This window comes from Anabrus simplex, chromosome 1, assembly GCF_040414725.1.
Source record: "Anabrus simplex isolate iqAnaSimp1 chromosome 1, ASM4041472v1, whole genome shotgun sequence".
In the NCBI taxonomy this organism is placed as follows: domain Eukaryota; kingdom Metazoa; phylum Arthropoda; class Insecta; order Orthoptera; family Tettigoniidae; genus Anabrus; species Anabrus simplex.
Genome location: NC_090265.1, coordinates 755,610,404 through 755,635,630, shown reverse-complemented (window position 1 = coordinate 755,635,630; position 25,227 = coordinate 755,610,404). Strand labels below are relative to the sequence as shown.

The following is a 25,227-nucleotide window of genomic DNA, read 5'->3' as shown; positions in this document are numbered from 1 at the left end:
TGCCTCAATTTTTTGTTCATCCGGTTGCACCCCGTTCTCGGTAATCACGTGGCCTAGAAATGCCACTTCTGTTCGCAGGAATTCACACTTATCTGGCTGTAATTTTAGCCGGTGTTCCCTGAGCCTCTGGAACACTTCCCGCAATTTCTGATTATGGTCTTCGATTGAATTCCCATAAATTAAAATATCATCCATATAAATCAAACATTTTACACCGTTTAGGCCTGACATCGCTGTCGTCATGAGCCACATAAAGGTACTAGGAGTGTCTTTGAGCCCCATCGGCATACGCAAATACTTGTAGTGCCGTCCTAAGGCTGATAATGCCGTCTTCTCACAGTCCTCTGGCCTTATTAACACCTGATGGTACCCCGACGCTAGGTCCATAGTAGAGAAGTAACGTGCTTTCCCTAAAGCATCTAAGAGCTCTGATATGAGAGAAATTGGAAATACCGTCCCTATCGTCACCTCATTGAGTTTTCGAAAATCGATGCAAATGCGGTATTTTTGCTTTCCTGAAGCGTCCATTTTCTTTGGGATGATGAGTAACGGTGCAGACCACGGGCTGGTACTAGGCGCGATTATTTTGTCCGCTAGCATTTCGTCAATCTGTCTTTGGATCTCCTCCTTTTGAGCCTCTGGTAATCTGCAAGGTCTCACATTAATTGGAGGTTGATTTTCCCTGATCCAAATTTCGTGTTGTAAGACATTGGTGTAAGTTAATTTATCCCCTTCCAAGTGAAAAATGTCATTATATGCCACACAGATAGCATACAACTCTTCTCGGTCTTTGGGTGTCAAATGGTCGACCCTTAATTGGTCTATCACCCTTTGTTCTCGGGACTTTGTGTTCTCATGTTTTACTTGGGTTACATGGTTGACTGTCCTTTGCTGATATTGCTTCGGAGGTGTCACGGGTTCGACTTCATGGATGCAGAGTACTGGCACTTCAAATTCAACTTCTGCATCTCTTGTATTTAGCAAGCTCACTACTGTCTTGTGATTACGTGCTTTTGTTAGGCAACTTGCTACATATACTCCTGGCAGAACCTCTCTTTTTTCAATCACACCATCTGCCATTCGCTTATCTGTCCTTACTTCTATTATAGTCTCTGTTCGGGGTTGGAGACGTATTACCTGGACTTGAGCAGTCCGTTCACCTAAGGGGTATTCCTTCCCTGCTATTATAGTATAACCTTCCTTGAAATTATGCTATCTCTCAAGGCATTCCTTCCAATAATGCCATCATAATGTGAATTAAAGTTTTCATCCACTACGTAAAAGTTAGGGTTCGATTTCCCTACTAGGAGTCTTATTTTGCCCCTAGTTTCGATCCTTTCTGTGCCTAGCCCCCTTAATTTTAAGGTAGGCTCGTTCACAATTAGTGCCTCTCGTGGCACAAGCTTTCTTTTCACAAAGGACACTTCGCTTCCTGTATCTATCAGGAATCGAAGGGGGTCCTTCCGACCCGGCACCTCAAGATAAATTACACTTTTATTCTCCCGTGGATGATTCGTGCCCTTTATTGCTATGCAACTAATCTCTCTTATACTTAATCCCATAAGGAACTTTTGTCCAAAGATTTCCACGTACCCTTCGCGATAATTAATTATACTGTCTTGGAGAAGGTCTCTTCCCACGAGCCCATCTACTGACAAACAAAATTCATCTCCTACCACATGGAACTCAGGGGTGGATTTCCCTATATGTAATTTCACAGATCCCCTTGTACGGGATGTCCTTCCTGTTACACCGGATAACTCTATTATCGGGTTTCGATTATGGACTTCCTTTTTGGGCACACTTCTTTCCTTAATTAGACTGACATCAGCTCTCGTATCAATAAGGAGCTTGAGGGGTTCCTTACGCTCTCTGACTCGAACTAGAATAGAGCCGGTTCGATCATGTTCTTCCCATGTATCTGACCTCCTGTCCACTTTTTCTTTAGCAGACAGATTTTTCGGGGCTCCCCTACTCCGTGGTTTGTTACTTTGTGGGTCGTTTAATTCTTGGGACCCGCCTTTCGACCTGTATTGGCGGCCCCTTTGTCGTTTAAATTTTGGGTTTTCGGTTTAGCCCAATCTCTGTCTCTGTTGGAGACCTCTTCTCTACCCTGTTCTTTATCACGAGTTCTGATTTTCTCCTTTCCGCAATTTCTTGGACCCTTTGTGTTCTGAGGATTGAACCAACAGTTCCTTTGCAAGTGACCCTTGTGTCCACACGTAAAGCACGCCCTGTCTCTACACTGTCTTTGGACTTCCCTACAATACTGTTGGGTATGTCCCATTCTATTGCAATTATAACATCTTATAATCTCACAAATCTTTATTTCGTGCTTTTCACTTTGCCTCCTTTCTCTTTTATTCCTACAGTCTTTCTCGAGATGCCCTATCTTTTTACAGTAGCTACAGGTATCTCGTCTCGGTTCCCGTTTCACTGTTGTTTGAGCTTTACAATCACGGGCGAGATGTCCCTCTCTGTTACCGTTGTAACATATGACTCTAATGGTTGCCTGTCTTTTAGGTTTATGGGCGGGCGTGGACGTCCTCTGATAATGAGGTTCCGACTTTGTTCTTACCTCTACAGGTCTTTGCACCTGTGTCATTAATTGCTGTTTTGCCTGAGTGGAGATGATAACAGTCTCCTCCTCTCTAGCAATATCCATGGCTTGTTCTAGAGTTTGAGCGTTTCTACTTTTAATTAAATTTTGGATTCTTTCATCCTTAAGGCCCTGGACAAAACTAGCCTTTATTAGTTTTCTGATAAATCTCGCCTGGTGTTCCCTAGCTAGCGGTGTTTCCCCTTGTGTGGCCGTGTTTCTCAGTTCCGTGCCCATACGGTCAATCCTGTGGGCCCATTGGGCAATATTTTCATTTTTGCCTTGTCGGGCTGTGAACAACTGACATGCATAGAAATCTATTGTTCGCCTTTTGCTATAATATTCTTCTAGCGCACCCTTAATATCTTCTCATGTTTGGATATCTGATCGTACTATCAGCTTACTTCGCGCTTCTTTAGTAATCTTCGTTAGGATTAACTTGTAAAATAAATCTAGGTCACCTGGTCTCACTAGCCCCAATGCAGTCTCCACATTTTCACAAAATTCTCTTAACCTATCAGGGTGAGAGCCATCAAACTCTGCTCCAATAAGTTTTAAAGTACAATGGTGAGCATGCACTACTTCCTCATGAGCTACATCAATGTTGCTGGGAGCAGGACTACCACTTCTATCTGACCCATCCATTATGAACTAGGAATTTGACTCATCCTACTGTTGAATAAAACAGGACTCTGAGCTGGGCTGCTACTGCTGGTAACTTTCTCGATGATGCCTCCAAGTGTTTGCTGCTGGATACTTCCTTTCAACACTGTTCTCACAATACTCGAACTTTCTGGAACATGTACAAGCTTGTATTAGATAGGTTATTACTTCAACCTAACTAATCAATTACCCCAAAATCTGACACCAAATATTTTTCTCGTCCACCTGTCATATTCTATGAACAGGACAGGCTGAGGACTTGGGTTCGAATATCAGATTGACCTTTATATAAAACACTTTCTGACACCATTAAATTCTTAGTCTAATTTATTTAAACAAACTATCAAATATACCCTTCCAATAATATTACATCACACTTGTAATTATTCTTTTCTCAATATTACTTTTAAATAACCAGTTTATCAGTCTCTGACTTCCTTGGAAAATACACACACTTCTATGATTCACTTTACAACATTTATAAATTCCCTTCAGTCTTTAAAGTTTCTTAACTAGTTGATACTTATCTCGGGTTTTGAAGCTTCTTTCTTCTTGCTTCTCTCTTGAATCCTCGTTGTGGTGTTCCTCTGAATCTTCCCTGACGGTTTCAGGATTCGAACACAGAACTCTAAGGTGAATGCTAACTGAAGCTACAGTCTCCTTCGAACACTCAGTGAGCTCTCTAAGTACTGTCTCTGTACTTTACCCTGTGGGACACTGCTAACCAGTTCTACTGCTTGACAGTCTTAATTGCTGCCTAATTTGAATAACCTCTTATACTGCTGTTTTCACTAACTGGTGGCAGGCTCAACTACTGCCTAATCTGACTAACTTCATATACTGCTATCTTCACTGACTTTATTCTACAGTGTCTCTTCTCTGCCAAGTAATCTAGTGTCCGTCCCTTCCCAAGAGAACGTTCCTTTCCAATATTATAGAATAACTGCCTGAATGATACCAGGATTATTACCAACAGAATGACACAGAATGACCAGAATGATGCAGAATGCCCGAACGACCTAATGATCAAGAGGCTCCCTTGTCACTCCCCTTTATCATTTCTCTGAGCTTCTGGAACAAGTCATCCCCTACTACTTTGTTCCCTCACATCACTGATCTGTTAGTTTCCTATTGGTTACTTCAAGTGTGGTCCCACCGTCTCATGGATGTACATGTGACTGGTGACCTTCCAGAGATTCTTTCTAGAAAGAATTATTGCACCACAGCATGCGTTCTTATTTTTACAGGGCACCTTGCTACGTGACCAACAACAGGTTTGCTTTTCCTGGTCCACCCTCTAAAAGCTTCTAACTATGACCTTGTAGTCTGTTTACTTGTTTCTCTGACCAATATTCTGATTGCACAAGTTTGCCTCATTATCAGCTCACTGAAATGTTCCAAGTTGAGACTAGCTTTAAGAAAGGCTTTTAATTATAATTGCAATTCTGCACTTATTCACTGCACTGATATTCTATTACACTTACTCATTCACTTCCACTGTTTCTTGCTGTATCTTCCTTTTATATATTACACTTAAATTACTCATGAGTATTAGGGATTTCTGACTGGGAGGTCACGGATCGAATCTCGTTCGATGCACTCGCCCCATAATTTTCCACGGAAGGACGTGTTGCGAATCGGTGCTCGCGACATGGTCTTTACTTTTACTGTTTTTAGAATGAGGGTCTATGGCTTCCCGTTGTAAGCAAGCATAGCAGTGAACAGTGGTAGAGCACCAGTGCTGGACAGTACAGTTCATCTTGTAAATGATTCCAATAGAAATGGTCCGTTATTGGACATTACAAATTTTCGAGGTAACTCAGTCTTGCACCAGCCATGCATCTTGGTAGGTATGCTAGTTACAAACTGATGAGCCCAAATTGGCACACTAGGGTGAAACATTGGCAACCAAAATGAGTTTGCTGGAAAATTTATAACGTGCAATAACAGACCATTTCTATTGGAAATATGAATTTACTCATTCAGGACAAATAATCAGGTTTCCAATGGGAATAAATATCTGCACCATCCTGTAAATGTCCAAGAAAAAGGTACTATTGCTATGTTACATCAGCTAATTTCATTCTATGCCGCCAACACACAGTCTGTGTTTTGAAGTCTTCTCTTATGAGAGACTTCAGTCAGCTGGAGATACTCTCCACTAGAAGCACTTCTTCATTGTATTTTGTTGCCGGTAGTGGCCTTCACTTACAAAAAGCTTGAAGATCCAGCTATTGTTTTCCTCCACTTTGAGATGAATGCTTGTGGGACTCAACTAAAGTTGCTAATTCAAAGAAATAAGCTTCATTGTTGTTTCCGTATTGAACTGAGATCACAGAGAATGTGTAAATAGGCGTTTGGAACCTTCTATTAATCTTTGATTGATATGTAGATATCTCATTGTGTTGTCCGACTCGTTGGCTGAACGGTCAGCGTACTGGCCTTCGGTTCAGAGGGTCCTGAGTTCGATTCCCGGCCAGGTCGGGGATTTTAACCTGAATTGGTTAATTCCAATGGCACGGGGGCTGGGTGTATGTGTTGTCTTCATCATCATTTCATCCTCATCACGACGCGCAGGTCGCCTACGGGAGTCAACTCGAAAGACCTGCACCTGGCGAGCCGAACATGTCTTCGGACACTCCCGGCACTAAAAGCCATACGCCATTTCATTTCATTGTGTTACTACGCCAGTATTAACACAAGGTATGAATGGGCATATAAAGACTTTTGTGCTTTGATAACATTTCAAAGGCTTCTTTTAATCTTGGAAATGGTAAAAAAAACTATGAACATATTTCAATGTGTCACTATGCCAGTTTTAATTATGTCCTTGCTCATTTGTTTGTGATTTTGTTTATGGTTGATGATGACGTTTAAATGTCAAAACCAATCCCATATTAAATATATGTTGTAAATAACATCAATACAACACATAATTAGTATTGAAAAGGTTGAACCTCATAAATAACTTATTCTCTGTAAAGTTGCTAAGTCAATAGGATCTAAGTGTTGTTGTTGGCAACTGCAAACAATGTGATGGATGTCTGCCTGTAATACTAGGAATATGCTCCCTGTCTGATATAAAACAGCCAGAGAGACACAGAGTTGTTGAATATCTTGCGCTTACTGAATGCAACACCATCATAAGCTGGGAGGCTCAGTAGCAGCTGAACACTTTGTCCTCCTCTCCCTTATACTTGCCTGTGGTTTTTTCTTCCAAGTTCATTCTATTTGATGATTTATATAGAAAAAACCTGTTTGTTCCATTTTTTTTCTTTTCAGTTTTTAGCATTTCATGGAGAGAAATAGCATATCATAGCACGATTTTCCTGCATTATAGTCTGGAATCTGCTGTACCCTGCCCTCTGTTTCACCCAGATCCAAACACACAGTTGACATCGTTTTTCCTTTTTCCAGAATCCCATTGATGTTAATAAAATCATATTTAGTTAGATTGTTCATAAGACTGTTGGTTTATTATTTCAGGTAAAATTCTTCACTACTACAAGACATTTGAGGTGTACATTCCTGAGCTAAAAGACAGAAAAGGACAACCACTCTTTGCCCAACCTACCGAACCCCGAGAACAGCTAGAAACTAAGAAATCGGACTCTGAAAAATTATAGGATGAACGTAATTTAGTTGTTAAATAATTTTGTAGATATACTTAACTGTAATATAGTGGAACATAAAGTATTCTGTTTGATTAATTATTGATAATTGCATTATTACATTTTCCATTAGATTTCCGTTCACAGAATTAGTTAGAACATTCCGCAAAACCATGTTCATACTGTGCTTGACGGTGATTATGCACTGATAAAGCTTTCTCATTTATATAACTTATTGAGAAAGAAAACAACTTATAATGTTGTACATCCTTTATAGGATTGTCCAGGAGTCAGTTTATGAAACATTTAATTATGAATAAAAATAAAGCAATTTCTCATCTTATATTCAGTGCTCTCTTTGTAACAATATTGAACACTTGGTAGTAAAATTCCTTGTTTTCATTCACTTTCAGCCAGCCCTGTGGTGTAGGGGTAGCGTGCCTGCCTCTTACCTGGAGGCCCTGGTTTTGATTCTCGGCCAGATCAGAGATTTTTACCTGGATCTGAGGGCTGGTTCAAGGTCCACTCATCCTACATGATTATAAGCGAGATAGCGGCCCAGGTCTAGGAAGCCAAGAATAACGGCTGAGAGTATTCGTCGTACCGACTGTACAACACCTCATAATCTGCAGGTCCTCAGACTGATCAGCAGTCGCTTGGTAGGCCAAGGCCCTTTGGGACTGATGCACCATGGGGTTTGTTTCACTTTCAGATTATCATATCCGTGGGTTTCCAGTACAGAACGAGTGGCTGGGTCACAAAGCTGTCAGTTTGCATTCAGGAGATGTTGGGTTCGAATCCTACCATAGAAAAAATTGTCTTGTGTTTCCAAAGAAAGCAATAAATATCCCAGTCCTTAAAACTTTGAACATCAGTCCATGGTGAAAAGGAGCATCATGCTACAGTAGAACTCCCTGATGTAACAGTAGCAGGTAGTGGTGTTTTTGTTAGTAGACAAACTTATACAGCTCTCCATGCTACCATATTTCGTGTTAATCTTTTCATTTCTATATATAACTACTAAATCTACTCAAATATGTTTGTCACATTCATGCCTTGATCCATCCCCACTCTTCTTGCCCTCTACAATTCCCTCGAGAACTAACTGACCCCATCAGACTTTCATCATTCTTATGTTTGTAACACCTCATTTTAAAAGCCTCTATTCTTTTTCTTCTTCTTTCTGCACTAGTTATTGGCCATGCGCCACTTCAATCCAAAACCAGGCTCCATATCTATGTTTGAAATAAGCAAATATCTTCTCTAATAAAGCCTTACTTGCTTGTGCTAGACTTTGCCTTTGTTAAACTGCATTGGTGATAGTTTTATTGTACACTTTCTCCAAGGCTTCATCTGCATTTTTTTTTTAGCAAATTCTTCATATCTTTCTCACTCCAGTAACAATAATATTCCTCCACAGATCACGGCCCTAACAGCACTCGGTTGGATCTTGACATGCCTGTACCAGTGGAGTTCTCTCTCCTCCAGTTTGTCACCAAGAATAATTACATAGGATCCTTGCACAGGCTCATTATGTATTCAGTCACTTCGAGTAACACCCGCAGACCACCGCAGCATTCACTGATCATGCTCCTTCTGCCTTGCTTAGCATTCAGAGCCATACAAGAAGGCAGTTCCAATCATCTCGTAAATATCCCTTATAAGCATCATAGGCTTTCTGTTGCACAAGAAACCCGTTAGTGATCATCATGTTATCCAACCGGCACTTATGCGATGCTTGACATCCTCATTGTTGTGCATCGGCGGTTAAAGACAGTTTAGTTACAACAAACAATGTTTTATTATAAACCAATACATCAAAATGTTATTACATTTACAGTTTCCTAATTAATATGAAGTTATATGCTGGACATATTTCGCTCCTTTATAGAGCATCATCAGCCAATCTAGAATATCAAGGGTTTGTTTATGTTCATAACTAATGACTTGAAAACTATTTGTACATTTTACAATTTTGAACTTGTTTTACTAAAATATCATAGAAGGCAGAATCATTGGTAGCGTGCCTTATTAACAAGGACTTAATAGTGAGAAAGTTGATAAAAATACATTCATTTAACATTATGGTAGAATAAGTAGAATAAGTCACTGGCAATGTTGTTGAAAAAGTATATACTTGTTGACATCAGTGACCAAAGATTTGAAGCAATGAATTAAAATGAAGCGTGGTTGAAAGGGACGTAATTCGACGAACTGTGTAGCTAACCAACAGTCCTTAATGTTGTGCTACCTACCCTGCTTTTGAAAACCTGGTATCTCGATTAAGTGCCTCGACCTCTTATAACCCATTGAAGGAGGTTTTTAATGGTGTAAAAACCTTTTCAGTAAATTGAATTGAGGAAAGCATAAGATTTTTGTGTTTCTCAGTTGAGTTGACTGAGTCGGGTAATGTCTGTTGCATAGATGACCTGGATATTCTTCGTGCTCTTTTCCCCCATTGTGAAGGAATCTTAAAGAGAGAAATTTCGGAAGCTATTCCAAAAAATTTGAAGATTAATGATTTGCACGAATCAATCCTCCATAAATTTATCCCATCTTTAGCTCTCCAGAGCTTAGTGCCTAAACACTGTTTTAGAACTTAATTCCTATACGAGAACCTCTTAAGTTACATCTTGGACCTTCACTTCTACTGTAAAGTTTTCAAAATTACTGTACCTGAGGAAGAGATGGTAGCTAGAATTTTGAAGGGAATTTCCCCAGCGTATAGGTCATACCTCACTTTGACTAAGTGCCCAAACGAATTTTGAAGAATTGGAAACTGCATGATCGTTTGCGGAAGATGTAAAACATGGTGATGCGTCCAGGCCAATTCATCAACCCCATCCTGCCAACCCAATATATCCTGTGCCTACTCAATTACCTCAAAATTGTATTAACAAAAAATGTTTCAACTCTGGGAGTAAAGATCATCTCAAGAATGCTTGTCCCACTGCAAAACGGAATCCCAATCTTTGTTGTTATGTGTGTGGTTCTAAGCAGCACACTAAAAATAACTGCCCTTCATCCTTTCAAAACCGTAGCCAATGACTAAACTCTAAAGTTAAAGGTTCTGAGGGTTGTGAGACCGAACCTCTTGATTAGTTGTGATTCAGTAATATGTCCTGAGGGATGTGACAAGATTTCTGGAAATGTAATGTCAAAGGGCACTTTTGCCCATGTTGAGGTAAACAATGAACCCTTGGTTGCCTTAATTGATTTGGGCAGTATTGGAAATGTCATCAATTCTAATGGTATTATTGAATGAGGTCACCTTGTAAACTCCCTAATTTGCAAAAAACTGAGGTCAATGTGTCACGGCTAATGGAAAGAAAATGGAAATTTTAGGAACTATTGTGATAAAACTTAGAATCGGCAGTTGTACCTAGAAAACCTCATGTCTTGTTTCTTCTAATCTTTTGTGTAGCCTGATTTTAGGCACCAAATTCTTGTCCAGTGTGGGACTGATTTAGAATTTATGTGATAGAAACTTTTACTTTAAATTCTCCCCTAAGTATAAATTTAATTGATGCCCAGTATAAGAGTACCAATTTTTCTGGTGTTGCTAGCCTTACCCATGAAGAGACTAGTGATATCGATCAGCTAAATCTTGATCATTTGAGTGATGAAAAGGCAGAACAAATCCGTGTTCTCTATAGGGAATTTCCTGATGTGTTCACCAATCATTTGGGATTGAATGATGTTTTGGAGTATGAAATTGAACTGACCGGCAGTCAACCAGTGAGATCTCCTCCTTATCGACTCTCCCCACCACGCATGCTTGAAGTAAAAAAGATCATTGAGCAAATGCTTGAAGAGGGTGTTATCAGGCCTTCTATGCTGTATGCTTCCCCGGTATCTTGGTAACTAAACCTTCTGGTGGCTTTCGAGCTGTGACAGATTATCGTGCTTTGAACAGTTCTTCAATCTATGCCTTTACCTGATTTGCACACCAGTTTTGGCTGGTGTTCTGGGGCAAAATTCTTCACTGTACTGGACCTAAACCAGGCCTGTTACCAAGTACCGTTATCTGAACAATCTATCCCACTTACCGCGTTCATTACTGATTGGAATCTCTATGAGCTTTTGCGCTTGCCCGTTGGATTATCTTGCGGTGCTGCCGCCTTAACTAGACTCTTGAATTCTATCCTCTCGAACGTCAAGTTCAAGTTTGTATTCAATTATTTGGATGATCTTGTAATATTTTCCAACTCCTTCAAAGAGCACCTAGTGCACATTAACCCTTTGGATGCCGACCCATAATAGGTCATCATATGCATAGAATGCCAAGCATGTTTCAATGGATTTTGCATCACTGTATAAAATATTTTATTTACGTCTCATTTTAAAAGATATGGAGGTAAAATTCGGTATGTGAGCTTGATATACTCCAAGGAATATAAGCATATGACTTGCATTTCAAAAAACAAAATTTCGTGGAATAATGTGCACAAAAATATTATTACTTTTTATTTAAAAATGGAAAAAACATAATTTGAAATTAATTAGCACATTTTACACTAAACCCAAAGTGACTAAGTGAAGATATTTAATCTTAACTCATATCTGGGATCATATATACCAATTTATGTTGTTAATGTAGGTCTACTTTACAATTTATAAACTAACTTCCAAAAACATTGAACATGTGGAGAGAAAGACACGAACAGTGTAACCTGTCAACGATTGAATAGTTTATGAATTTTGAGAGAGTAATAGTTATCATTTGAGAGAACTGTGTCTAGTAGCAGTATTTGTTACTACAGAACAGTTCAGAAGATGAGAACAACATACAAAATCAACTAATAGTGTCAGAAATGAAAGTGTAAAGAACAGATTGAAATATTCTATGGGCGGAGCATCAGACTGAGGTAGGCCTACGTGTTTAGGCCCTGGGATTTGATAAAAATGGTGGGGATGGACAACATTACTTTCAGGGAATATGCATTCAGTCCAAAAAATCATCTAATTCACTGTCACTGTCATTTTCATTAGCACTGTCACTATAACTCTTTGACACTGCACGAAATGTTGTAAGCCCATTGGCCAATGGCACGGCTCCATCATTCTCTGGTGCGCTACCTGAAGACCCCCAAAATATCATAATCATCACTTTCGATAAAATTAGAGTCGCGTACATCTTCAAAGCAACCCAAAAGTTCCTCAATTTCTTCTTCCGAATTAGGCCTACGTGACGACATGCCTTGTTGTGATAATTTTTCTATTTATAACTTTACTACAACTTAAATAAATTGCTAGGTAATTATAACTGCAGTAGAAATAATAATAAACGTAATATATTACGATAAATAACTCAAATGCGTCAATTAGAATGTAAAATTATTGAAAACAAGTCACAACAAGCGGACATAAACAAACAAGGAGGCTGCCATATTGGATCATAGATTTCAAGCGCTCACAGATCATACACTCGCAATCGACGAGTAAATTAGCAAAAATGAAGCTATGTCAGTGCCATCTAATGACATAAGAAGGAATTACAAACATTCTACCTTCTTTCCATTTGATTTGTGACGCAATCAAGCGCCTTACTACATAACTACACCACTTATAAGAGGGTGCCGATGGAATCGGCATCCTGGCATTTTTCGTACAGAATGTAAGTGCCGATGCATCGGCATCTTGGCACTGTAAGAGTTAAGGAAGTTTTTAAACGTCTGAAGAAAGCAGGTCTCACTGTGAAACTATCCAAGGTTGCCTTTGCCAAACCAAGTATGTCCTTCCTTGGGCATGTGGTGTCCTCGTATGGGATCTTCCTCGACCACACTAGGACTATCAGGGATTTCCAACCTCCTAAAGATGTCAAGGATGTTGCACGATTTGTAGATATGGTAAATTTCTTCCGTAAGTTTATTCCCAATTTTGCAGATTGCCGACCCTCTAAATTTTCTGAGACGTAAAGATGTCAAGTTCTCCTGAGGTCCCACCCACCAGGAAGCCTTCAAAACTCTCATGATTGCCCCATCTTAGCCATTCCTGATTTTAATTGCCATTTTATTGTCCAAACTGACGCCTCGGGCAAGGCTATTGCTGAAGTTCTACTTCAAGATTTTGATGAAGGTCGTACGCCAGTAGCCTATGTTTCTAGAACTCTTACCGACCTAGAAATTTTCTCCATATGTGAGTTGGAGTGTCTTGCAGTTTTGTTTGCTCTTGATAAATTCAGGCCTTTCATTGAGCATGTTAATTTTGACCTAGCAATGGACAATCAAGCCTTCTCATGGGTACTGGAGAACTGGTAGAATCACTAGATGGGCTCTACGGATTTCTGCTTTCAGTTTCAATGTTAAGCACATCGGGGGAACTGAGAATGTCATCGCCGACAGCCTAAGTCGGATGTTCGATGGTGGTAATGTGGCTAAAGCAAAATCTGATTCCGGGAATCTTGAAGTAATTAATATGACTGGTGTTAGTGCAATTCTTTCGGACCTTCCCTCGCTATTCCACTATCTGTGTGATCATAAAGAATCAGACCCTGAGTTGAATGAAATTATTGATAAAATTAAAGACGGAACTGAGGTAAAACCTTACTCTCTATCTAAGGGTGTTCTTTGTTGTAAAAGTCGCAGTGACCGTCCCTTCAAAATTATCGTTCCTAAGGTCCTCATACCGGTTATATTTAGGTATTACCATTGTTCTTTTAGTGGTCATTTAGGTATATTTAAAGCCAGGCAGAAAATTAGGCAATTTTTCATTTGGAAGAAAGTGGATAACGATATCAGGAAAAGGGTTAATTCTTGTCAAACTAGTGCTATCAGTAAACCTAGCCTGAACGACCGTGTGGGATTGTTGTCTTCACAAGCTCCTCGCATTATGGAGAGACTATTAATCGATTTCGTGGGGCCTTTACCCCGGTCTTCGTCAGGAAGTACTCACATTTTGGTAGCTATTGACACATTCTCTCGGTTCTGCTGGATATTTCCCACTAGGTCTACCAATTCTTGAACCACCCATCAGCAGTCTAAATTCTATTTTTGCAATCTTTGTTTCTGATAATGCTAGCGCATTCACTAGCGTTTCATTTAATAAGTACCTGTTTGAACTGTGCATCTCGCACATCACTACTACTCATTACCCCAACCCTTCCTATACTGAGAGAATGAACCGCAACCTGAAGTCTGCGTTGATTGCTTATCATGATAATCAGACCAAATGGGACTTGTGCTTACACTGGTTAGCCTATGCTTTCAATTCCGCCTTACACGAATCTCATGGTAAAACTCCTATGTCCCTCTCGTTCTGCTATGCCCCTTATTCTTCTTTGTCTAGTGTTCTTCATATTTAGGATCTTCTGCCTGATCTATCCATGCCTAATGATGTTTGTAGGACTTGGGATGAAGCTAAGAAGAAATTAGCTGCATCGTATGAGAAGGTCAAGACTAAGCATAATAAAGGTAGAAAAGCTACTAAGTTGAAAGTAGGAGACCAAGTCTTTGTCAAATGCTACCCCATCAGTAAGGCCGTCAATAAGTTTTCTGCCAAACTTGTTCCTAGGTATCAGGGCCCCTGTATCATGTTACAGTTTCTTTGATGGTAAATGACCCTATCGCCAAACGGATTAGAAGAGTACATTTGTCCCAAATTAAACCTGGTTGTTGTGGGTTGTCTGTTTTGTTGAGGATATTTGCTCTGTTTTCTTGTCTCATGCTTGTGTAAAATTATAACCTTAATTGAAGATGGTTGGCCGTTCTAGTTTAAAAATTGTAGGAGAACTTGCACTCTGTGTTCCTTATGTAATGTTGCAAGTAGGAGTTTGGATTGTGCATGTTATTAGACTTGGATACGCAGGCTGACATGTCAGATATGTAATCAACCTTGTGTTGTTGAGTGATACTATACTATTCGATCTTTCCTTGCGTACTGGATTGGTCTAGTAAACCATTTATTGTGATGTACTGAATTTATGTGAACGTTCTAGTTGAATTGTTTTCTGGTTGAAATGTATTGGTCTTTTTCTTGAGTATTGTGCTTTGGTAGTGTGCAAGCCAATTTACCGTTGGGTTGATATTCTTGGGTTATGTTTAATTGTTGTCCACCTGGTAAAAAAAATTGAGGTATTTTTTGGGTTGTTTTGAAGTTTGATTTGGTAAGTGTATCAAACTTGGGGTCTCATCTTGTAGCAATTCCGGGGAACCTATGCCTCATGTCTGGTCATTTAGCCTGGTTGCTACTACGCGATCATGCATCGGTGTTGGTTGTGATGTGGAGTGTGCTTATTGCATTAATGGTTTCCATTTTGATTCATTTTCATTGCCTATGGTGGTCCATGGGTGGTTTGGTGGTGATCAGTGCTAATTCCTCTGTGATATTCCCTTGTGAGCTATGTTTATTCTTGTGTACCTCTTATAATCTAACAATTGGTCTTACGTACTATCGTAAGCAATGGTTGGTGGATTGTTTTCCTTAAATTTAGTAATCTACTTGTGAAAATCTTGGTTCCATTTCAGTTGTAGTTGGTATGTGGTGTCAAGTGTATTTGACCTTATCTACCTTGGTGTTGAGTTATGTAGTGAGGTAACGGATCTTTCGCCTGAGAAGTTTAATGTCTTTTGACCGTGTGGTTTGTGTTCTGATCCTGTGCACGGTATAATTCTATTTGGAGTTAAATTAGGAAGCATTGTGCTTCATGGCATGTTGTTCAGAATGGTATCATTCTTTAATCCCTTTGTGGGCTAACGCATGTCGCATGGTTGTCATTCTGATAATTATTGTTGGGGTCGCATTTATTAAGTAGTTACCTTACTTGGTTTGGGACGGTATTTGTCTTGTGATTTCCTCTGGTGTTCTGGTAGTTTGGGACATTAATTAATTAGAGGTGTCTGCAACACACTTCTTTTGCTAAGTAAACTTATCTTCCTAAGTGTCCGGTTTCATTCTCCTCTTTTTTTTCCCCTACATAACTTGTCACTCTGACGGTGTCTTAATGTGTACTAATTTTTTATTCTTATTCATTAGTTAGAAGTAACAGACATGAAAGTAACAAGAATGATTGCTGGTACGAACAGGTGGGAACAATGCCAGGACGGTACACGGAATGAGGAGATAAAGGCTAATTTAGGAATGAACTCAATGGATGAAGCTCTACACATAAACTGGCTTCGGTGGTGGGGTTATGTGAGGCGAATGGAGGAGGATAGGTTACCTAGGAGAATAATGGAGTCTGTTATGGAGGGTAAGAGAAGTAGAGGTAGACCAAGACAACGATGGTTAGACTCAGTTTCAAACAATTTAAAGATAAGAGGTATAGAACTAATTGAGGCCACAACACTAGTTGCAAATCGAGGATTGTGACGACATTTAGTAAATTCGCAGAGGCTTGCAGACTGAACGCTGAAAGGCATAACAGCCTATAATGATAATGTATGTATGCTCATTTAAGATTTACCTGCCAAGGTATGGCCTTTTCTCCTCAGTGGAACGTTGGTATCTGTTGTTGATCTGTCATCTTGACGCTCTGTGGGTTTGCTAGATGAGTATGGGATTATCTATGCGACTCCCAGTTGGTGCTGAAGTCTTCCTGCTATATGGTTATGGATCTTTTAATAGTGTTCCCGCCATCGTCATTCTTCCATTGAGCGTTTTCTAATGATGATGCTTGTTGTTTTAAGGGGCCTAACATCGAAGGTCATCGGCCCGAGCGTTTTCTAACGAGCTATCTTATTATCTACTATTTATGTCTTATTTGCCTGTTCTCCTGATTGATTGGAGGAGGTATCTGCCTTCTGATGTGAGACAGTGTGAATCTATGAATATCACTTCCCTTGTGGCCAATTGGTAGTGTATGGACAAGATCTTGCTCCCTTGATTCTTGCTGGTCGTTGAACCTGAGATATTTCCTAACCTTTTCATTTGGTCGAATGTCCATCGTGAAACGTGGTGTCTATTTTTGATGAAATCGGTTGGATATTTGGCTTCAGGTCATTGTTCCTTCCGAGTGTTCACTAAACATTTTCTGTCCTGTTATATCCATGGTGGTCAAGTTACTCTTGTAAAATATTAATTTCTTTCCATCTGTGTGTTATCCGTGGCTTCATATCGATTGACGGACCTGTTGTTGATGACAGACTAATTGCGCACCCACCATCTTGAAAATATAAGAGGCCTCCAACTGCTGTTCTCACGGTCACCATTGGCCGAATAACCAGTTAAAACTTAAATCATGGATATATTTTTTTTCTTAACTTCGCCATTCAATGAGTTAGCAATTGTTTGCTATTGGTGCTCACTATCCTCTTTCTTCTTTTGCCAAGTTATGTAGTAGTTATGTAAGTGTGAGGTTACTCTATTGTGGTTTGTATTAATGTTTATTATGAACTGAAAATTTGGTTTGTGCGTAGGTAAAATTCTAAAGGTTGATGAATATCTGATTTGTTAGTCCTGCGTGTCTTTCTGTAATGTTTGATGTTTCGAGGGTGTTTCACTTAGTTTTTCTATTGCACTAGGATGTTGCTTCTGTATTATTAAGTTCTTACTTATTCTATGTCAAGTTTTTGCTTACAGCATGTCCATTAAGTTGATGTAGGGTGTGTATTTGAAAGGTTCTCCTTAGGTAATTGTAATTGCCTGTTGTGGTGTTGAAATAGGGTAGTAAATATGCGTTTACTTAACGTGGTTGCTACTGCTATTTGGAAATTTATCTGTGGTGATGATTAAGTTTAATTGATTGTTTCCCTGGTGTATTTGGTGCAATTCTGTTTACTGTCATGTTTGGAATTTAGGGATAAGTATTTATTGTTTCCTTTCCTTTGGTTTTATTGATTAAAATGGTCCTTATTCTTTGTGCTTTTTTACTCTAGTGATGCACTTTAGTGTTGAGCTAGACTAGTATTTTAAAACTGATATTAGGTTATTTATGGATCATGCGATCTTTGATATGTATGCTCACAATCTTGCCTCCCCCTTTTCTCTTTCTACCTCTCTTTGCTTGCAAGTCTTGTGGTTGTTCTCTTGTGCCGCTTTAAATCTCATCAAGAGAACTTTGATAATGGCACTCCCTTGAATAATGGGAACTTGATAACTCAAACTGATATTAAGATCGAGTATATCATGATTGCTATCTCGGGATGTGTAAACTTGGTGTTTGGTGGTTTTCTGTTGATTATTTGGAACATGTTCGGGTAAAGGAGTGATATAGTAATGGTAAAAATGAAATACACGAGAACTTGCGAATTACTTTTCTTTTGAGGGAGATAATCTCGGGTCTTCATCGTGATAGTGATGCATTTATCAACAGTATGTCAACTATTGATCAACCTTTTGCTTGTTGAGGCTGGTGTAGTACAACGGACTTATTAATTATGTGATGTCAATGCTAAACAACTTTTGGTTTAAGACACTAACTACTACTGGAAACCATATACATTGGTATGTTGGTGCTTCTGGGACATGATGTAATCGTGTTAATGCAGTACGTGAAAATGAACTTATCTCGGTGTGTCGTTTTTTCATATGGACTTCACCAAAATTTAGTATACTTCTGGACCACCACAGTACGTGTGCCATAAAGTATGTGTGGTTTCTGGGCGGGAGGCTGAGACAGAATTAACAAATAGTCTCCCTGATTGACATTATTGCATTGGAACTTCTCTCCGTAGAAATTAATTGGTGGTATCTCCCTGCGAGCTATGGACTTATATTATTTTTAAAGTGATTTAATATCATGAACTGCTTCCTTTTCCTACATGTGAGGATGAGTTACTACTCATTTGAAACTTACTCATATGCCTACCTGAAGGTATGTTGTGTCGGTAAGCCCCTGTCTGCTACTACACTCTACCAGAGGTAGAGCGAGTTTCCTTGCCGAGCAGTAGCCCATTGCGCAGCTCTCTGGCGCATCATTCCCCGGGCGTGATTAACCAACTTCTTGTTGCCGTACCGAGCGGCAAGAGAGAGAAACTGTCTGCTGTGAGCATGGAGGACGAATGGACGCTTGTTCCACGGTTCGCTGTGAAGCATTCTTCAGACATGGATCCAGGATGATCTAGTGGATACTAGGGGATTCATTCCCCTCCTGAAGTGCCTTTCTTCTCTGGACGGACTTTTTTAACATCCCCTGTGTAGTATATTTAATTTTTTTTTTTTTTTTTTTTTTTTTTTGCTTCGTCGCCGTAAGTATGCCTTCAGACTTCAACTACACCTTCAAAACCGTTAAGTTCAAAAATTGTTCAGCTTCATATCTATTATGATATCATCAAAGTGCTTGTGCTGAGTGATAAGTGTTACATGGCAAATTTTATCTGAAACAACAAAATCAGAATTTTTCGGGACTTGAGTTCATGAATAATAATTAACCTTTCTTTCTTACTGCATGTTGATGTTGGAAATCAGTTCCCATGCATTCATATTGTTATATGGTTTTGAACTTTTCAAAATTGGAATCCTGAACAAACTTTTATTGTTATTGTAATATTATTTTTCATTTTTTACCAAAAATTGGTGATGCGTTGAGCGTTCCCTTGAGGGACTGTGTTAGGGTAATTGAAGGATACTAAGCGAGGAAGTATTCATAAGGTTTTACCTTGCGGTTATTTTCCAGTTCTGTTTCATCCTATTTTCTTTTCTTGGTTTTTTTCCTCCCCTGGGATCTTGCCATTCTGATTTTTTTGGTCTGAAATTTGCATGGTTGTTGTTGCCATGGTGATTACGTATTGAATGTGGGTTGAAGAATGTATTTTATGTTTCTGTGGGATGCTGTAATGTTGATTGCTAATCTCGTTTGACCTGATTTTTCAGGAGATATTTTGAGTGTAGTTTGGTTCGTTTCATTATACCTCCTTTATCCTCTGCATGATATTTTTCTGATTTTTGCCTGATTTATTTGTGAGATTTTCCTTGTTTCTACCTATTATTAAGTGGGTATGATAACCGTTGTGAGAACTCCTCGCCTAGTACCTTAAGAAGATTTTTAACTTACCTGGTGTATTTCCCAAGAAAAGAAAACTTTCAGTTAACATATGAATTCAAGCATTAGATTACCTGAACAGATGATTTGTATAGATTTAATCAAAACCAAAGGCATCAAACAGTGTCATTATTTATTTGAAATTCATTAAAAGGAAGGTAGGTTAGCTTAGTAAAGTCATTAATATTGGGTTCCAATTGATGAATGTAGGCCTGATCGATCCATAGGGTAGATAGAAAATTTAATAAAGAAAAATCAACAATTGATCCATTTTCTTGATGTCCAGAGTTTTTTCTTTCTATTTATTAAATTTGCGTATTTATTCCAAAGTACCTCTGCGTGTCTTTTTTGTAGACTTTTGAATTCATACAGTGACACTTTATTTTCTTTCCTTCCACGGATATGGTCACCTGGTCTATCTGTGGTAAGTACTGTATTTTTCCTTGTGTTGTGTTTTTTTTATAAGGTGACGTTTGCTTCCACTTTGTTTCTTTGCATTCCTTTTATGTTTTTGTTGCTGCCAGCACGGGCACTGTGGGGATGTGTCCAACTGGAATCACTTTCAGCATCTTGATTTGACCGGACGAGTTGGCTGTGCTGTTAGGAGCGCGCAGCTGTGAGCTCGCGTCCGGGAGATAGTGGGTTTGAACCCCACTGTCGGCAGCCCTGAAGATGGTTTTCCGTGGTTTCCCATTTTCACACCTTAATTAAGGCCATGGCCGCTTCCTTCCCATTCCTAGGCCTTTCCTGTCCCATCATCGCCATAAGACCTATCTGTGTCGGTGAGACGTAAAGCAACTAGCAAAAAAAAAAAAAAAAAAAAAAAAAAAAAGTAGCATCTTGATTTGCAGCTGAAGTGTCATCCACCTGAAGAGCTGTGAACTGCCTCTGAAGCTCATTCATCACCTCATCTGTAGTTTCATTCTCTTCCTTGCATAATATGATAAACTTTTCCAAGGAAAAAATTGGATGAAAACTGTGCCTCTTTAATTTTGTCTAACCTAGCAACTTGAACATACATTAACACCACATCCTTGAGTGGAAACTTGTTGATGATGTAGTCACAGGCAGTACTAAAGTAGTTTCTCACAGATGCAAAGGAAAGGGATCATCTGTATCCTGGAGATCATTCACTATGTTCGAAGTCTGAATGCCAATAACTAAGGTTGTAATAATGAAAGAAGCGTTCTGACATTTCTTAGAGGGAGGTCCATTTACTGCCTGCCTGGGTGTGAAGAAGGGAGTAGGGGGTATGGTTGCAATGTGAACGTGGGTGGGCCCACTGCGGTTGCCATGGAGATAAGCCTACTGGCCACATCGTGTTGCTTGGAGTTGCCAAACTTCTCACTTCTGAGTGGTCTGAACGAACGAACGAACGAACGAACGAACGAACAAGTAGGCGAAAGCGACGGGAAGGACAAAGGAATGCTGTAATGTGGCAACAACGTGCAGTGGCATGTGTAATGCTCCTCCCCCCCACAGGTTTATCTGTCAGAATTCTTCTTTCAATATTACGGGTATAACTCATCATCACTTATATCGTTTCTTTCCACCATGTGCAATATTAACGTCACACCCACATACCGTGCAAAAGGCAAGCTTTTCTCTTCTCCCTTTCTTGATTTTAGTATGCATGGAAAATCAACAGAATATGATTCTCTAAATGTCTAGAAGTACTGTTTCTTATTGGATTTATTCATGATAATCTAGAATAGGAATAGAGAGTATGAAAATGTCTGAGAACAAATGTCTCGACGTGTACTGAAAATCGAAATGAACCTGGATCACTGAACGTCACATAAAATGATAACATAAACACTCAAGGCAGTCAAACACTTCATTAAAATATGTCAAAGCACACAACGTCTTAAACCATTAAATGAACACAACGCCAACCTCGTGAACAAAAAATATGCACACGGTAAAAAGCATATGCACACCTGGAATGAATGTAATTCTTCTTCTTTATAATTTAATGGGCTTCGCTAATAGCGGTATAGCCAGTCACTGGAACGAATGTGATTAGTCCAACTAATACAGGAATCTGCGAAGCACTAAATTATAACATAAAAATCGGTTTTTAAGTTTTAATATTCCACCTTTACAATACCATAAGTTTATTGTTTATTTATTTAAACAATATTATTAGATAATACGGGATATGTTTCGTCTAACTTGACATCGTCAGCCGTAAGATATTCAAGAAAAAGCTTTAAAAAGGACAAGGACAGAACAAACACAATAAAATAATGAAGTGTATAATGCTATTTGTAGCAGAAAAAAGATGATCAACGAGCATGTGTAGGGAGTCCAGAGAGAAGATGTAAAAAACGTCATATTGGTGCAAAGTTGACATTTCTTATTAAAACTAGGTGGAATATCAGATCGTATGACGTACGTAACGTAAAAATACAGTGAAATTAAGCTGGTTTAAAAAAGAAGATTGTGGCACATCTGATTACTTGCGTTTTCGCTTCTCAAAGAGTAATTAGTGTTTTTCTTTTTTCTGACTGAGGATGAATTATGGACCGATTTATGTACGACAATACGGACTTTACGATGAAATTTATTTTATGTAATTATAACACAAAAACTCGAACACTTCATTAAAATATGTCATAACGTTAAAAGCCCAAAACATTTAAGGAACGCCAACTTCGTGAACAAAGAATTTGCGGAGCAGAGCTGCCAACACCGAAGATTCACATGGAAGAACTGTTATTATGCCGTTGGAGTGATGAACATGGTCACGGGACAGTGTTTGTTTGTTTAATATTATTGTGTTACCTTGTGATTGTTTTCCTTGGTTAACATTTATTTATTTATTTTGAAGTGGGCTCTTACCTTATTTAAATTTTTGCCTAACCTTATGCTACTTTCAACATTATCGTTCTGTTTGGGGATGCGGATAGATAGTTTCATTTAAAACGCTTTCGTGTTCATTGACGTATCTCAAACCTTGTAATTATTTATGGTAGTTGGGCCTGTCAGCTTTTAATTGTTTTATAACAAATTGGTAAATTGTAAATGGGTAAATTGAAGGGGCGCGCGTACCCAGGAAGGTGCACCTAAACTATGAATGTAAAAGAGTACTCATTATATCCTCTCTTTTGAAAAGATAAATGGTACCGAGCTCGGACGGTAATTTGTTATGATGTTCAAATTTAAATTTCAGCTCGAGTTAATTTCTTTTTTATTTAAAAAAACCTTCTTGTACCTTATTAATTGGTTGAGTTTGTAGACCAACTTGTGTAACATATAAACTATCTCGGTGAGATTTTAGTGTATCACTTCATTCAAGCTTGCTGTGTACGCATCCAAAATGTCGGCTCGGCATGTAATATTTGATCGGCTTCACGTGAGATAGGTTAACCACGTGGCGAATGTAAATATTAGAGTTGGCAACTGGGTTTCGAGATCTTGCTCTGCCGATCTCATGCTTTGAGTGGAAGTTCTCTCTTTTTTTTTTTTTTAATGAGCCTTGTTAATTTCGTATTTAATTGATATCAATTTGATTTATATTGGACCACCCACCCTACTTCTGGTTTCTCTTCAACAGTATTAAATTTTGGTCCTTAAGTGTGACGGTGAGTGTTGAATTCCTCTATCCTTTAACACCCTCTGTTATGGTCATTGTGTTTTAGCGAGGTCTTCTCTCAGTAGTTGGCTTGATTCCATGCTAGGATCGCCTCTCGTCTCTTTTGTGGTTGTGCTAGCAATCGAAGACCTGGGTTGCGGTGTTGGGCCGCCTGTCATTTGATTGCTCCTTTCTTTGACTGTTGGTATGCCACAACTAGCCATGCGTCTTGGTGGGTGTGCTATTTACAACTGATGAGCCCAACTTTTTTTTTGCTAATTGCTTTACGTCGCACCGACACAGATAGGTCTTATGGCGACGATGGGACAGGGGAGGGCTAGGAGTGGGAAGGAAGCGGCTGTGGCCTTAATTAAGGTACAGCCCCAGCATTTGCCTGGTGTGAAAATGGGAAACCACGGAAAACCATCTTCAGGGCTGCCGACAGTGGGGTTCGAACCGAGCCCAACTTAGCACACTGGGGCGAAATGCTGGCAAACAGGAATGAGTTAGCTGGAAAATTTATTATGTTCAATAATGGACCATTTATACTGATATTATAAATTTACTCATTCAGGATAAATATTTCAGGTTCCTTATGGGAATCAACATCTATATCATTTGATTCACAAGCCGTGAAATGCATCTCCTGTCCCTCTCAGTTAGGAACTTACTCACCCCCTGTGGGTTGGGGACGCAGACGAAGAATACACCCACGGTATCCCCTGCCTGTTGTAAGGGGCGCTCAAGGGATGGTTTTATAAGAACCATGAAACTACTTGTGATTATACTCCGCACGGCCTTACTTCTAAATTGAAGCTTTGCCTTTGCTCTGTTGCCAGCGTGCTACGCCCGTGAGAACAGCTGATGCAATACGACCGCGGTAAACAGCTCTTGTAAAATGTAATACCGTACTCAGAAAAACTAATGAATATGGATTGAAAAGAAATTCACAAAAACTACACTTACTAACAACATCTGACACTAATGGGAGAATATATTATTAAGAATAAAAGAGAAGGAGGAAATAAAACATCACTCACTGCTAATGGCTGGCACAGAAAGGAGGTTATGGCTTACAAAGGGAACACTCCACTGATCTCAGTCACTAGAACCCTCCAACAATATGAAAAACACACTAATTACTGAAGGAAAATGTGAAAGATCGCGAAGCGTACCAGATACCATACACGCTGAGCGAGATAGGTTGTCTTGTCTTGATAAGCTTCGCGTGAGATAGGTTAACCACGCGGCGAATGTAAATATTAGAGTTGGCAATTGGGTTTCGAGATCGTGCTCTGCCAATATAAATCGATATGATTGGCAGATTGGGATTGGTTGGATGCCTATGCTTCAGCACATAATCACCAGACGGAGCCAAAATCTGCCAAAACGTCAATTTAGAAGTAGAGCCCTGCAGAGTATAGTACCACCACGCGGGGAACACCATGGTTCGCTTTTACTTGCGCGTAGAACCAAACAGGTTTGTGATTAAGAGCAACAGAGTGCGTTGCCGGCTTCTAGAGTACCTGTGGTTAGTACCACTTTAGGAGGGACACCATGGTTCTGGCTTGCCTATGATTAGTACCCACTATACTGTATGAGGAACACCACGAGATAGTGCGGACACCTGTGGTTAGTACACATGTGAACACCATACGTTTGAGTTGCCTGTAAATGGTGCCGCAATGTGCGAAACACCATAGGTCTGTACTCCATGTGCGAATTTCATTACCTGTGAGTAGTACTTTGTTAAAAATGAAGCCATGTTTTCCAGTGTTGACTTAGTTAAATGTAACAAAGGCTTTTCAGTCTGTCAAACACACAGCAAATACAATGTAAATTAAAACACTATAAATAT

General features: G+C 39.4%; 1 protein-coding gene across 1 annotated transcript in view; it reads left to right on the top strand.

Annotated features, from left to right (window-relative positions):
- The window catches only part of LOC136873109 (protein NDUFAF4 homolog), a 40,473-nt gene extending 33,491 nt beyond the window's left edge, over window positions 1-6,982 (top strand). The window contains exon 4 of the mRNA XM_067146683.1: window positions 6,749-6,982. Within this exon, the coding sequence (XP_067002784.1) occupies window positions 6,749-6,888 (140 nt within the window). The 3' untranslated portion in view covers window positions 6,889-6,982. The remainder of the gene's footprint in view (window positions 1-6,748) is intronic.
- Window positions 6,983-25,227: the final 18,245 nt, after the last annotated feature.